Here is a 13,074-nt window from a genome sequence, read left to right on the forward strand (position 1 = left end):
TGGCTCCCCATGTACACTTGTGGGGAGACATGTGGAATAACTTTCCTTCTTTTGTTATTTTCGTTCTTAAACAAGGAGGCTGCTACTTTGTCATTGTGACCCTGTGTTAGTCTGTGGTCACCCCTCTCTGCATCTGCTGCGCCTCCTCCTGCAGGAGCTGACATCTGCACATATTTGCAGCTGGCTCCAGCTATAGTTTAGCAAAACATTTCTTTTACTTGATCTGTGGGGAATCATTTGGTGTAATATACTTTCTACATTTTTCCTATGTATTCTTTATTATTTCTGAATTAATCTATAAGTAATCAGTTAATAACGATGTAATGTGGTTAGATTTTGTTATTTAGGCTATGTCCAAATATAGTGGGTCCGCTGCGGATTTTACGCTGCAGATTTTCACACTTCATCTGCACATACTCATTAGGGCTTATTGAGGAGAGGGGGGTGGGAGCTCAGTGCACTGTATATCGGCCGGGTATTCACGTCCGGCCAATATACGGTGTCCCTCTCTGCAAGGGGAGGTAGGCCGGGAGCAGTGCTCTGAGCTCCCGTACCCTCTCCACCTCCTTTCCGCCCCTCGGCACTATTTGCAATGATAGGGGGTGGAGCTAAGTTCCAGGACTTAGCTCCACAGTGTCCTGCCCCCTCCCATTGCAAATAGTGCTGAGAAGCGAAGAGGGGGTGTAGAGGGGGCAGGAGCTCAGTGCACTGCTCCCGGCTCTTCCAGCCTCCTCCCCCTGCAGAGAGGGACACTGTATATCGGCCGGGCGTGAAAACCCAGCCAATATACGGTCGTCTGAATAAGCCCTTAAGGGTACTCTGTTGAATTTTACTGCTGCAAAACAGTTAACAGTGTAAGGCCTCGTGTCCACGGGTGGGTCGGATTTTGCCCGCAGGATCCGACCCTGTCCGCGGCAGAGGACATTTTTTTACCTGTTCGGATCCTGTACGGGTCTTCTCCGTCCCTGTCCGTATTTTATTTCTTCTGCACTGCAAATGCATGTGTTGGACCAGAACATTTTTTTTAAACTTCTGCTTTCCTGCGATATTTGCGGCCCATCCGCAATTGAATTGCAGGCAGCCCGCAGATCGAATGGCTTCCATTGACCTCAATGGAAGCCATCCATGCGGGAACCGCAGGAAAATGGAGCATGCTGCGATTTGTTTTTCGGTCCGCAAACATTTGCTTTAATGCATTTGTGGATGCCCATTTATCCATATGGGCGACTTGATTTGTGGATTATCCACACGGTCTACCCGCACGGATTCCGCAAATCACACCTGCCCGTGGACTTAGCTAGGGGCAGGGCAGTAGGGTGTAGCCATACCTTTGGGCAAGGTTTTAGAAAATTGGCACCAACGAGAAAGCAAAGTGTAAATGCTATTGTACCGCTACAAATGTCATGAAGGCAGGCCTTCTGCCTGAAGTGCCCTCCGCGGTCTCCATTGAATTGCTCCACAGCTCTGATTGACAGATGTTTAGGTCTCCTGATTGGATGCTACAGATGTCAATCAGAGCTGTATATTGCTGATATCCTTAGTACCGCAGCCTGTTTGCTCCTTAGGCTGGGTTCACACTGGGTGGATTTGCCGCAGAAATTCCATTTAAAACTTCGCTGCAGCAGATCAACCTGCGGCCACTATTCCTGAGTTTAGCCAGCCATGTGGACAAGATTTGTCAAAAATCTCGTCTACACGGGACAGCCAATCCATCGCGGCAAAGCCGGCGGAAGCCGGCGCTGCGGCGCGGATTCCCCGGGCCGCAGCATGTCAATTTTTTTCCCGTTGCGGCCTCACTCTCCTCTATGGGAGCGTCGGCTGGAACGGAAAAGCATGCGGCCAGCTAAGTGCCGCGGGTTTTGAAGCAGCGCTTTCCTGGCGGAAATCTCGCTGCTTTTCGCTGTGGCCAAGCCACGAGATTTCCGGCGGGAATACACACTGTGGGAAACCCAGCCTTAATGAACAACTAATTTTCCAGTTTTTTTCATTGTCATATTCCTACAGCCATAACTTTTTCATTTTTCCATCGCCATAGCCATATGAGGGCTTGTTTTTATTGGAGAAGTGTAAATTTTTTAATGGCATAATTTTGGGGTACACGTAGTGTGTTGTACAATTTTTTTTAGGGGTATGCAATAAAGAAAAATGTAAAAAAAAGCAGTCACTATTTTTTGTAAGGCAAGATATGCAAAATTAGTTATTTTCGCCATGTTATTTATATGTATTTTTCTCACAGTGTGCACCGTATGGGTTCAAAAATGAACTTTTTTACGAGCCTCATTACGAATGTAGTGATACCAAGTTTGTTTTGGGGTTTTTTGTGTGAGGTTTTTTTACATACTAAGGGGAAAAGGGTGGGGTCTTGACGTTTTTTGTTCATTTTTAAATATATTTTTTGCTTTTTATATTTGTCCCATCACAGAAATGTTTAAGTGTTTAAATCATTTGAATTTGATTGTTGGTATAATACACTGCTATCCTTCAGTATAGCATTGTATTATATTGGTCTATGAGGTGCAGGTGCCATATCAACCCACTAGGACCCCGTGATCGCATCATGGAGTTCTGATGGGTCAGCCTTTTACATGCTGTGGTTGTATTGACTGCAGCATATAAAGGGTTACACAGCCGGTACCTCAGTGGTTTCTCCGGTACCCTGTTAGAGCTAGTGCTCACCTGTCAGGCTTCTGCTATAGAGCCTTAAAAAGGAGCATGTGCTAGGATAAGGCTCCTCAACAACCGTCGTAAAAAGGCATATGTGCAGTTATTAAGGGGTTAATGGACAGAGCGGATGGCACTTCAGAAAAAAGGCCCACCTTCTTGCCACTTGCAATGGTGGCACAACAATAATTAAAACTTAATTTTCTCAGTGATGCTGATACTAAAAGCCCACCCAAAGGTATGATTACACCCCACTCTTCTCCCCCTACCCGGTACTGTCAGCAGTTTTGCATCAGCATAACTGCTGACAGGCTCTTTACACAGGCAAAAAATATGCTGCAACTAGAAATTCAGCTTTGGTGGTACTTTTTATTTGTCTCCTTGTACTCCGTCTCAGTGCTTAATGCCTCTTAAGGACACGAACCTTCTTTTTTTTCTTTTGGTTTCTCCTCCCCACTTTCAAAAAATCATAACGCGCTTATTTTTCAAGTTGTATATTCAATATTACTATTTAATATACCATATAATGTACTTAAAAACTTTTAAAAATTTCTAAATGGAGTGAAATAACAAAAAAAAATGCAATTTTGACATCCTTCATGGGGTACTGTTTTTATGGTGTACGCACTGCTATAAAAATGACATGGTAACTTTTTGGGTCAGTTATTTTGTTTCTTTCTTTTTCTTGTGCTACTTTTAAAAAGTAAAATATACTTAGAAAAAATATTTTGTGTCGCCATCTTCTGGCCACCATAACTTTTTTGTGTCTTTTTGTCGATGGAGTTGTATCGGGGGCTGTTTTTTGGCAAGCGACCTGTGGTTTCTATTGGTTCATTTTGGAGTATATACAACTTTTTGACTGTTTTTATTTTTTTTTCTCTTGGAGACAGAGTGACCAAAGAGCGCAGTCCTGACGTTTTAGTTTTTTTTTCTGATGAAATTATGCAGAATAAATAATGCTTTATTTTAATTGATTGGACTTTTACAGATGCGGTTATATTAAATATATTTGTTTTTCGTTTGTATTGTTAATGCAGGAAAAGGGAGGTTTAACTTTAAATAACCTTCATTTTTTTTTAAATAATAAAAAAAAAACCTTTTCACTTATTTTTTTATTCCCATAGGGGACTTGAACTTGCCATCTTTTGAACACTTATACCATATACTGCAATACTTCAGTATAGCAGTACGTGATATTTCGGCCAGCATTCTACTAAGACAGACAACAGGCCTGTCTTGATAGGTAGAACTATGTGGCAGCCATGGGGCCTTCTGAAGACCCTGGACTGCCATGACAACTGAACAGCACCTCACAATCTCATTGCGGGGAACTGTGTTGGGACCCTTGAACTCCCATTGGGGATTTTAATTACCACTGTCACAATTGACCGCAGCATTTAAAGGGTTAACAGCTGCGATCAGCGTGGACGCTGATCGTGGCTGTTACAGATAGGTTTCAGTTGTCAAAGACAGCCATCACTGCGTGTTTGGAGTGGACTCTGCTCTGGGTTGTTCCATACAAACCCCTCTGCCAGTGTGCGTACATGTACACCCTTTAGCGCCAAGTGGTTAAACCAGCTCTATAGTATGTCCTCATACTCAGACATAACATGCTCATTTCTGCTGATGGTAAGCCAGTGGGAGGACCAAAAGGAAAGATGGGCCACCTGAATATCCCAATGGTGGCCCACTCAGTAAGAATTGTGAGAATTCTAAATCCAAAACTGAATTTTCTATTTGGTCTGGTGATTTCCTGTTTTATGACATGAAGGTTGTCACACATAGATGTGCTCTCTGCGCCTTACTATTACATTAACACCCCCTCCACAATACATCAGACCTTTATATTTTTGGTTTTCTTTCTACAAAAGTTGGTTTCTATTGGTGCTGAAATCCTTGTTTCCATAGCATGGGTCTGTTTCCGTGGTTGTGCTGCATGCTCCATGAGTATCTACTGACTAGAGCAGTGTTCATTAGTGTGGTGGCATCATCTTGTCTTGCATGTCTTTAAGAAGAAATCCTTATCCTACATATGGATGTTGGTTCTAGCTCTGCTGATCGTTCATTACCCACAACGTACATATTGTACTCTAAGTGTAGTTGTCTTGTGTTTTTCAGCAATTCCACTGACTGCATATGGACCAGTAGCGGCCGCAGCTGCAGCTGTGGTGAGAGGTAACTAGACTATTATAAATGTATTGAGAACAGTTACAGCATATATAATGGACAGTCAGCTATATAAAATAGTACTGACACTTGTCACATAGTCTAAAAGGGTATGTTTACATGCAGTGGTAATGCTGCGGATAATCTACATTTTACAGTACCAGTAGTGTGGATGAAATTTCAAAAAAACTAGTAGATTTTAAAACTGCAGATTTTAAGTGCTAAAAATCAGCATTTTCTGATGTGGCTTTAGGTGCAGTTTTGATGCGGATCCAGAAGTAGTCTAAGCCCTGATCACATGACATATTTTTGGTGCATATTCCATGCCAAAACTTGCATCAGAATCCACACCATTTTATAGAAATCAGTGTCATAACTCATACGGAACGGGTTTTGAAATTTGCATTGCAGAAAAAAAATTGGTTTGTCAATTTTTTGACGCATAAAGCTGGTCAGGTGCCCCCACAAAATATTTGCCACATTGACTGGGGCTGAATCCGCTTCCAGATCTGCAGCAGAATTCCATGGCTTTCGACCATGGGTTATAGTGTCACGATCTGCGTCAGAAAAGTCCGATGAGGATCTGACACTAATATCACCATGTGAATGTACCCTTGGGTTCTAAAACTTTTCAGTAGAAGTGTCAGTACAAATGGGGTGAAATACATGGAGGGGGAACAGAAGATGTGTTGATTGCTTGCAGGATTTGTATAGATTTGCAGGTGGAGGGGCAGAGCTGGGGACAGAGTGTAGGGGGCTGTCTGTAAGATCTACTTTTTTACTTTGTAAACAAGGCTCCACTCCAACCCGCACAGGGGGTTTTCTGGGAACTAGCAGCCCAGGGCCAATGGCAGAACTATATGGAGCAGCCAATCAAGAATCTGCAGTCAGCAGCTACATCAGTGCAGCAAGTCCAGCACCAAGCACTGGCTTTGGACACAGCCTTGGGGTAAGTGAATCTAAGACACAATTAGTAAAGCAAAGTGTTTTCAAGGTTGCAGAATATTAATTAAGATTCATACTGATATATTGTAACAAGACCATGCTGGTACTATTTAGAGGACTGACTTTGACAACCTCCTACTGGTTTTCACTCTAAAGAACAAAACCGTTTAATTGGACTGTGAACATGGTGGAGCTTGGGATTGCATGCTTAAAATGTGAAACGGAAGCCTCAGTAAACCTAGTAATAAGTGCATTTTATTTAAAGCAACATTTTAGGAAAGTACTTGCTAGCATTTGTACAAGTCTGTGCTAGAATTGCTTTTTCTTTATTAACGAGGGCTTTTGTTTTCTCAGGGTCCTCTGATTGCCACGGCTTTCACTAATGGATACCACTGAATTCACAGGTCACAGTGGAGGTTGGTAGAAGTATTTAGTTTAAAGTTCTGCTACTGCTTAAGGGACCTTTCCCATAGGATGGAATATTCCACAACTGTGCTCTTCTGCAGAATATTCAGCCCCCAAATCCACACTGCTAACATGTAGATTTTGGTGCAGAATTGAAAATAACAGAATCCTGCCAGCAATTCCGCATCAAAATCTGTGCGGAATTCAGTGAAGGCATATTGTGCAATGCTGCTGGTGAATATTCATGTCCCCGTGAAAGGTCCCTTAGGTCAACATGGACCTAAAGATAGAATTCCCTATCTGAGGGCAGCATAAAGTAGTGACACACACCCTGATTATAGAGATGTGTCACTTGTTTTCTTGCAGCAGTTTTCATAAAATCGCTGTTCATCATCTGCAGCAAGAGGCAAGTGCTGGAGTCCTCTCAATAATATGTGTGCGCTCTGGAGTCGTTCATAGTCGGGAGCTACCAGCATCCCTGTACATCTGTCACTGATTGACAGTTTCCCCCCTATGCACAGTATAGGGATAATGCAGTCAATCAACCATGGGAAGGTTGGGGAGCATGCTGCGTATGAATAAGGGGACTTGGCGCTTGGTTTGTCTGATAAACAGTGATTTTATAAAGACAACTGCAAGAAAACAGGTAAGTGACACACCACTATAATCGGGTTGCCTGTTACTACTTTATGACACCCTCAAATAGCGCAACATGATGACAAGTTCACTTTAACTAATCCAAGAAGACTGCCTTGTTTTATTCATCTCCAGTACTTTCTATGAAATCCACACAATAAGCTGCCTGACCTTGGAAGCGAATTTTTGCAATTTTAATTTCAGACTTTAGTTACTTTTCTAGAACTTTAGTAGATTTCTGTGCATATTTGGTGAGAGCAACAGGGACAACTGTAACAATTTAGTATCACACATCAGTGAAACATAAGCCATCCCTTTGGTTTCCCTATGCAGTGCAAGCACTCTGTAGAACATTCACAACCACTTGGAACTGCTGGTAACTTAGGAACAGATCAGCACAGCTTAGGCTCTGTTAATTTTATGTTTTCACACTTCATACACCATATATGCCAAGAAAGCTCCCGGTGCACAGGCCTGAAATATCCATGGAGCCCCATTCACCCAACAGATGCCAAAAGAGTAAATGTCAGCATAGTGTTTTTTTCCACTGTATAAAAAGCATGATCTGCTGCACTTTCCTATACAGTGGCATACAGTAAACAGCTTTCCATTTAACCCTTTCAAGACCATCCATTTTTTGGTTTTTCATTTTTGTTTTTTTCATTCGTTTTCTTTCAACAGCCATAACTTAAAGGGGTATTGCAGTTCCACCACATTGTCTCACGAGATAGGAGATAACTAGCTGATTAGTAGGGATCCGACCACTGGAACCTCCAGTGATCACGAGAACGGCTGCCCGGTCGATCCCCAGATGAAGATAGCACAGGTCCAGCTGTTCTGGAAGCACTGCGCTCCATTAATTTCAATGAGAGCGCCAAGGATTCCAGAGTTGCACTCACTTTAGAATAGAGCTTAATCTGGGGTGCTTGCATCAAACATAAAAATCTTTTGTAAGATAACCCCTTTAATGTACCATATAATGTATTGAAAAACTTTAAAAAATGTTGGGTTAAATGGAAAATGAACTAAACTTTACTAGTGTTTTTTGTATTGGTGATGTTTTGAGATGCATATAGCTTTTTGATTACTTTTTATTCAGTTTTATGTGGGAAATGAGGTGACAAAGAAACTATTTCATCATTACAGCTTGGGGTAAATAGTGCAATGTTTTAATAGTTTGGACTTCTATAGACATACTAATATCAATTGTGTTTTTTATTGTTTAGGGGCTTTTTTTAGATCTTAATATTTTTTTATTTATTATAGTTTTTAAATGTTTTTAGCTCCTCTTAGGGGACATGCGATGGCTTGATCGCTTATACAATATACTGTGATACTACTGTATTGCAGTATATTGCACTTTTGACTGCTGCTTATTAAGCTCTGCAATAGGCAGGGCTCCATAGGCTGGAATCCATGGCAGGCCAAGGAGCCTTCACTAGACTGTAGGCTGTCATGGCAACCCATCTGTACCCCACAATTGAGGGGAGCCAATGGAGGAACAAAGGGTGTCCTCTCTCCCGTCAACAGCTTGGTTAAAGAGCTAGCTCTTATCGCAGCCTTTGTCTGCTGTCGAACACAGACGGCATCCCCTGGGTATGGAGCAGTCTTGGCTCTTCTGCCCGCTCTATGCCCTCTGCAACCGCATGATGTCGGAAAATACTAAGAATGTATAAGTCTGATGACAAAAAGTAAGCAGTGCCTTACTGTAGTAAATAATATATATCCCCCTAATTATACAGTTTGTAACAGACAAGTACCACATTTGAAATGTTTAAAGTTATTCCTTAGTGCAGAAATCAAGACATTTGTGGGTTGTAAAGGCAGAGTTGAGTACCAAATTCTGTTACTGCCATAGGCATCATATACTCGACCGTTCTGTAGGCACCCCATTTCCAACTGTATGGTGCCTCCATAATATGCCATCCTATTAGAGTACGGTCTTTTTACTGTTGGATTTATAGGAAATCATACAGATAAAACCTCTGCATGAAATCAGAAACATCTAAAGGTTCAGTAGAGCCGCAAAGAAGACTGTGGATGTAGTGTTCTTCTATGTATAGGAATTGTTATCATTATTCCTAAATGCAACATAAAGCAGCATGTAGTCCCCGAGCAAACGCTGCGATCTGTGTACAGAAGCAGAATCAAATCGGTGTATTTCAGAAAATGATGCCATCGTGATTTGCAGCTTGCAGCTTCAGGCCACAATTCCATTCTAGTAAGAGCTTTAAACTTTTGTCTTTTGTAACTTCTCATTTACTACCAACATATTCTGCAGTGCCGATTCACATTGCTCTCAGTGAAGCTATCCTAGGGCCTATTTAACTCTTACGTGGTACCAATTTCAAAGTGTAGGACTGCAGTGAACAAGTCTGGGGTCAAATAGACCCCATCATGGTACCCCACAAGGACTATTGTCCTGGGATAAAGTCAGTAGGGGTTAACTGCATTGCTCTGCAGCTGAAGACCCCTTAACTCCCATCTACATTTTTTTTTAATACTCATTTACCATTGTTGAGATGGACTTTTCTTAGTTCTGTCTCCCAGCTCTCTCATTGTGATAAGTAGGCGGTCCCCAACGCTCAATGAGTGACATCACTTTCGATTGGCAGTCTGATGTCATCCATTGAGAATGAGAGGTGAGGACCGCGCACTTGACACATTGATAGCGTCGAGAGCCAGACCTAAGAAGATCCCGTCCAGGCAATTGAAGGAGAGTATGGGAAAGAAAAAAGGGTCAGCAGAGCCTTGCAGCCATCCCCACTGATTCTATCCAGTGACAGGTCCTCACAAAAATATAGGCATTAAGAAATAATTATGATTATGCAGGTAACTAATGGATTGTCATATTGTGTTTGTAGGTTCCAATTTGGAAGCTATTCATGTCCGTGACTCTGTCCCTCTCCTCTGAGATTGTCAGACGGCCACACGCCACCTTGTGTTCAAGCGGAGTAACTGGTGCCTCCTGCATAACTTTCCCTTCTCCCCAGGACATTTTATTTATTTTTTTATTTTTTTCTCTCTCTCTTATTTCATGTCTGTCTTGTTTTTTCTCTTCTTTTTGTTAGTTTGTGTTTTCATGATAGATGTCAGGAAAACATTTCTCATGATTTTAGATAGTTTTGTTCTGGTGGGATGCAGGGAAATTCTGATACCACATGCTGAAGGGAGGGGATAGTATTTTAAGTCCGGCTGTCTGGGAATGTGTTTTGTTTATTTTTAACTAAAAAAAAAAATATTTTTTATGTAAATTTCGGCTTTTATGACATGGAGTGGACAATGCACAAGAACAAGACAAATGTATATTTTGCTAAATGAGAAACTATTTGTAGAACAGAAATTATTTTAATTTTCTCAAAACTGGGTTGAATTTTTTTTCTCTGTAAAATATGTAAATATTGCAGACTGATCGCTCTGCCACCTCCAGGTCTTCTCTGGTCCCGGCTTCTCCTTCGCCAATTTGGGTCCGTACTTTAGCAATATTTTCCCAAAACCTGGAAGGATTGACAGTTTTTTTTTTTATAAACTTTTTACTACAACTGAGTTCTGTCCACTGGAATAAGCTGGGGTGTATTCAGTGCAGGAGAACGCTGAGCCCCAGCATTAGCCTTAGTACAAATTAACTCTTTCCGTACCACACATCTTACCATTGCAGAGGATTTTTATTAATATAGCCAAACTAAATGGCAGGATATAAGAAAACAAAGAAGTTATCGTGCTGCTAATCTGCTCTTGGTCGATTCAGCCACGTAATTTAGGCAGAGTCTGATATTTATCTATCCTGACCATATGTGCAGGAATATAAAATTTGGATACTTTCATGTATCTTCAAATACTTCAAATATCGGTACATTCCTTCAAGCAGGAAACAATAAGATTGCATTCCAAATTGCTGGTGTCCTGTAACTCTCCTCCTGCAAAGATTGTGTAATTGTGCCCAAAGAGTTAATTTTGAACAGGGGAAAAAGTATAATGCTGTATTGCAAGATCAAAGCAATAATGTTTGTTACTGCAACTGGAATTTTTTTTAAGATAGTTACAAAAAATAAATGATGACTTTTACTCTGCGTTGTGTTCTTTGTCGTACATGGTTTTCAGATTTTAGATTTAGGGTGTATTAAACCATAGGGAATGCTTTTATTGGTTTTCTTTCATATATGAGGGTCATAGTGAGAGCCCCCCTGATCAGAACTCTGTCTGTTAGCATTCTACTTTAGAGGACTTGATGTGACCGTGTCGTACACGGCTGCCTTTTCACTTTAATAGATTATGATGCTAGATTATCCTTTTGCATTGGGGAGGTGCTTTAGTCGTCGGCATTCCCTGGCCTTAACAGATGATAACCAGAGGGTCCGCATTTAGAAAAGAGGCTGTCCTGATGGAACAATCCTTTTAAATTGCTTATATTATACTCCATAAGTTCTTTGGCTGCAGGTGTTTTTATCACAACTTTTCCATTAGACTAGAGAACTATAAGATGAGGAACAAACCATCATTAGTACATCTATCATCGGTCAGCTGCACGTCTCCCCATTGACAAAGGGAGATGTGCAATTAACCAGGAAGCATTTTTGTGCTCACATGAACATGCAGATCAGCTGCTAAACAAGTGCTTGCCAGTTTGTTGGTTGATCATTTGCACATTTACATGGGCCAATCAGGGAAACTGAACATTTCTGCTAATTAATAGACCTGTGTAAAATACACTTTTAAAGGGGTTATGCCACTTCTAGCTATTTTGCTTCAGGAAGCAAGCAGCTCTGTACTTGTGCAGTGGCCTGGGTTGGTACTGCAGGCTGAGTCTCAGCCAGCAAAACCAAGAAGTGGGATAACTTCTTTAAGGCCTCGCTCTTAGTTGCAGTTCAGAGAGTTAAAGCTCTTTTATGATCAGAGCTTCCCCATATGAAAGTTGGACACATAACCCTGGCGAACAGCATAAACTCATTGTTCCTTAGCATGGATGGGTTATAACAGCAGATGATCAGTTTGGATTCTATTTCTGCTTAACAGAACAGAAAGGTAGGTCTCCACTGGGCAAAAGAAAGCAAAATTTGGATTACTGAGCAGTATAAAACCATTGCCTAGGCAGATGAATCCAGATTTTTGTTACACCATGATAATAGGGGGTCAGAAATTGGCACAAGCCACAGGAATTGTACCTGCTGTTCCGAGCATGTTAGTACCACCCTCTAATATGTGATACCTACAAAAAATTATCTTGTCCACGTGTCCCAAAATTCCTGCTGAATGATTTCAACACCAAGTGGAACTTATGTCACGAAGAGTTGCTGATGATTTGAAGATGAAAGAAGGTCCAACATGCGCCTAGGTGGGTGTTTGTAATAAAGTGGCTATTTGGTTTATATCCACATAAAGGGCTTATTTACACAAGCGTATATCGGCCGGCGATATACACTTCCATCTGAGCAGTCCCCCACTTCCCCTCACCGGCTCTCTGCATCTCTCCTCCCCTCCTAGCGTTTTGCAGTGGGAGTGGGCGGAGCTCCAGCCCCCTTGTCCATAGCCAGCAATGGGAGTGGGCGGAACAGAGCAGAGCTTAGCCCCTCCCATTGTAAACGCTGGAGTGGAGAAGAGGGGCAGAGAGCCAGGAGGGGGGGGGGGACTGCTCAAATGGTAGCGTATATCAGCCGGCCGTGAATACGCCGGCCGATATCTGCTCATCTAAATAAGCCTAAACACTGATGTTTATATAGCTTCATAGAAAAATATTGGCTCTTTGCAAAATGCTATATGGGAGAGACAGCATAAGTGCAAAATACTGATGAACAGCAACTCACAAACCTACCACATTGCAGGGTGTGGGTTGGCGACCTAGCATTAGACTTGCACACAAATAAGGCTTATCACTCAGATACATGTAGTGCACCATGCAGGTTTACAGTCCATTAGTGACACCTATGTTTTAGTTTAGGCAGGCTGTCCTGCACCTTCTAATCGCACCACACAGATGACTGACACCCCGGACTTTCCTAGCATCACTGCAAAAGTCATAATTAATATGAGGTATTGGCTGATTAGTTTCCCCCCATGTGTGGTAGGTGTTTGAAAGCCGTTCACTCACAGACGGTGATTACAGAGTGTAGGGTAAAATCTCAAACAAAAAGTGGATTAAATTCGAGGAGGAGGAAGATGAAACACTCTTTTTTCCCCTTCTTTTCGTAGGTTGCTAAATCATTTTTTAAAGATTAAAAAAGAAAGCAAACCCTTCCAGTGCAAGTGCAAAGTGATTCCAACATA

General features: G+C 41.8%; 1 protein-coding gene across 4 annotated transcripts in view; it reads left to right on the top strand.

Moving 5' to 3' along the window:
- The window catches only part of MSI1 (musashi RNA binding protein 1), a 36,020-nt gene extending 25,153 nt beyond the window's left edge, over positions 1-10,867 (top strand). For 2 of the 4 annotated variants that reach the window (XM_066603647.1, XM_066603649.1), the window contains 4 exons: positions 4,780-4,836; positions 5,622-5,776; positions 6,127-6,188; positions 9,678-10,867. In XM_066603647.1, coding sequence (XP_066459744.1) covers positions 4,780-4,836; positions 5,622-5,776; positions 6,127-6,168 — 254 coding nt within the window. In that variant the 3' untranslated portion in view covers positions 6,169-6,188; positions 9,678-10,867. The remainder of the gene's footprint in view (positions 1-4,779; positions 4,837-5,621; positions 5,777-6,126; positions 6,189-9,677) is intronic. The other 2 variants (XM_066603648.1, XM_066603650.1) reach the window with 1 other exon arrangement.
- The last annotated feature ends 2,207 nt before the right edge of the window (positions 10,868-13,074 follow it).

Source organism: Eleutherodactylus coqui, chromosome 5 (genome assembly GCF_035609145.1).
Source record: "Eleutherodactylus coqui strain aEleCoq1 chromosome 5, aEleCoq1.hap1, whole genome shotgun sequence".
Classification (NCBI taxonomy): Eukaryota; Metazoa; Chordata; class Amphibia; order Anura; family Eleutherodactylidae; genus Eleutherodactylus; species Eleutherodactylus coqui.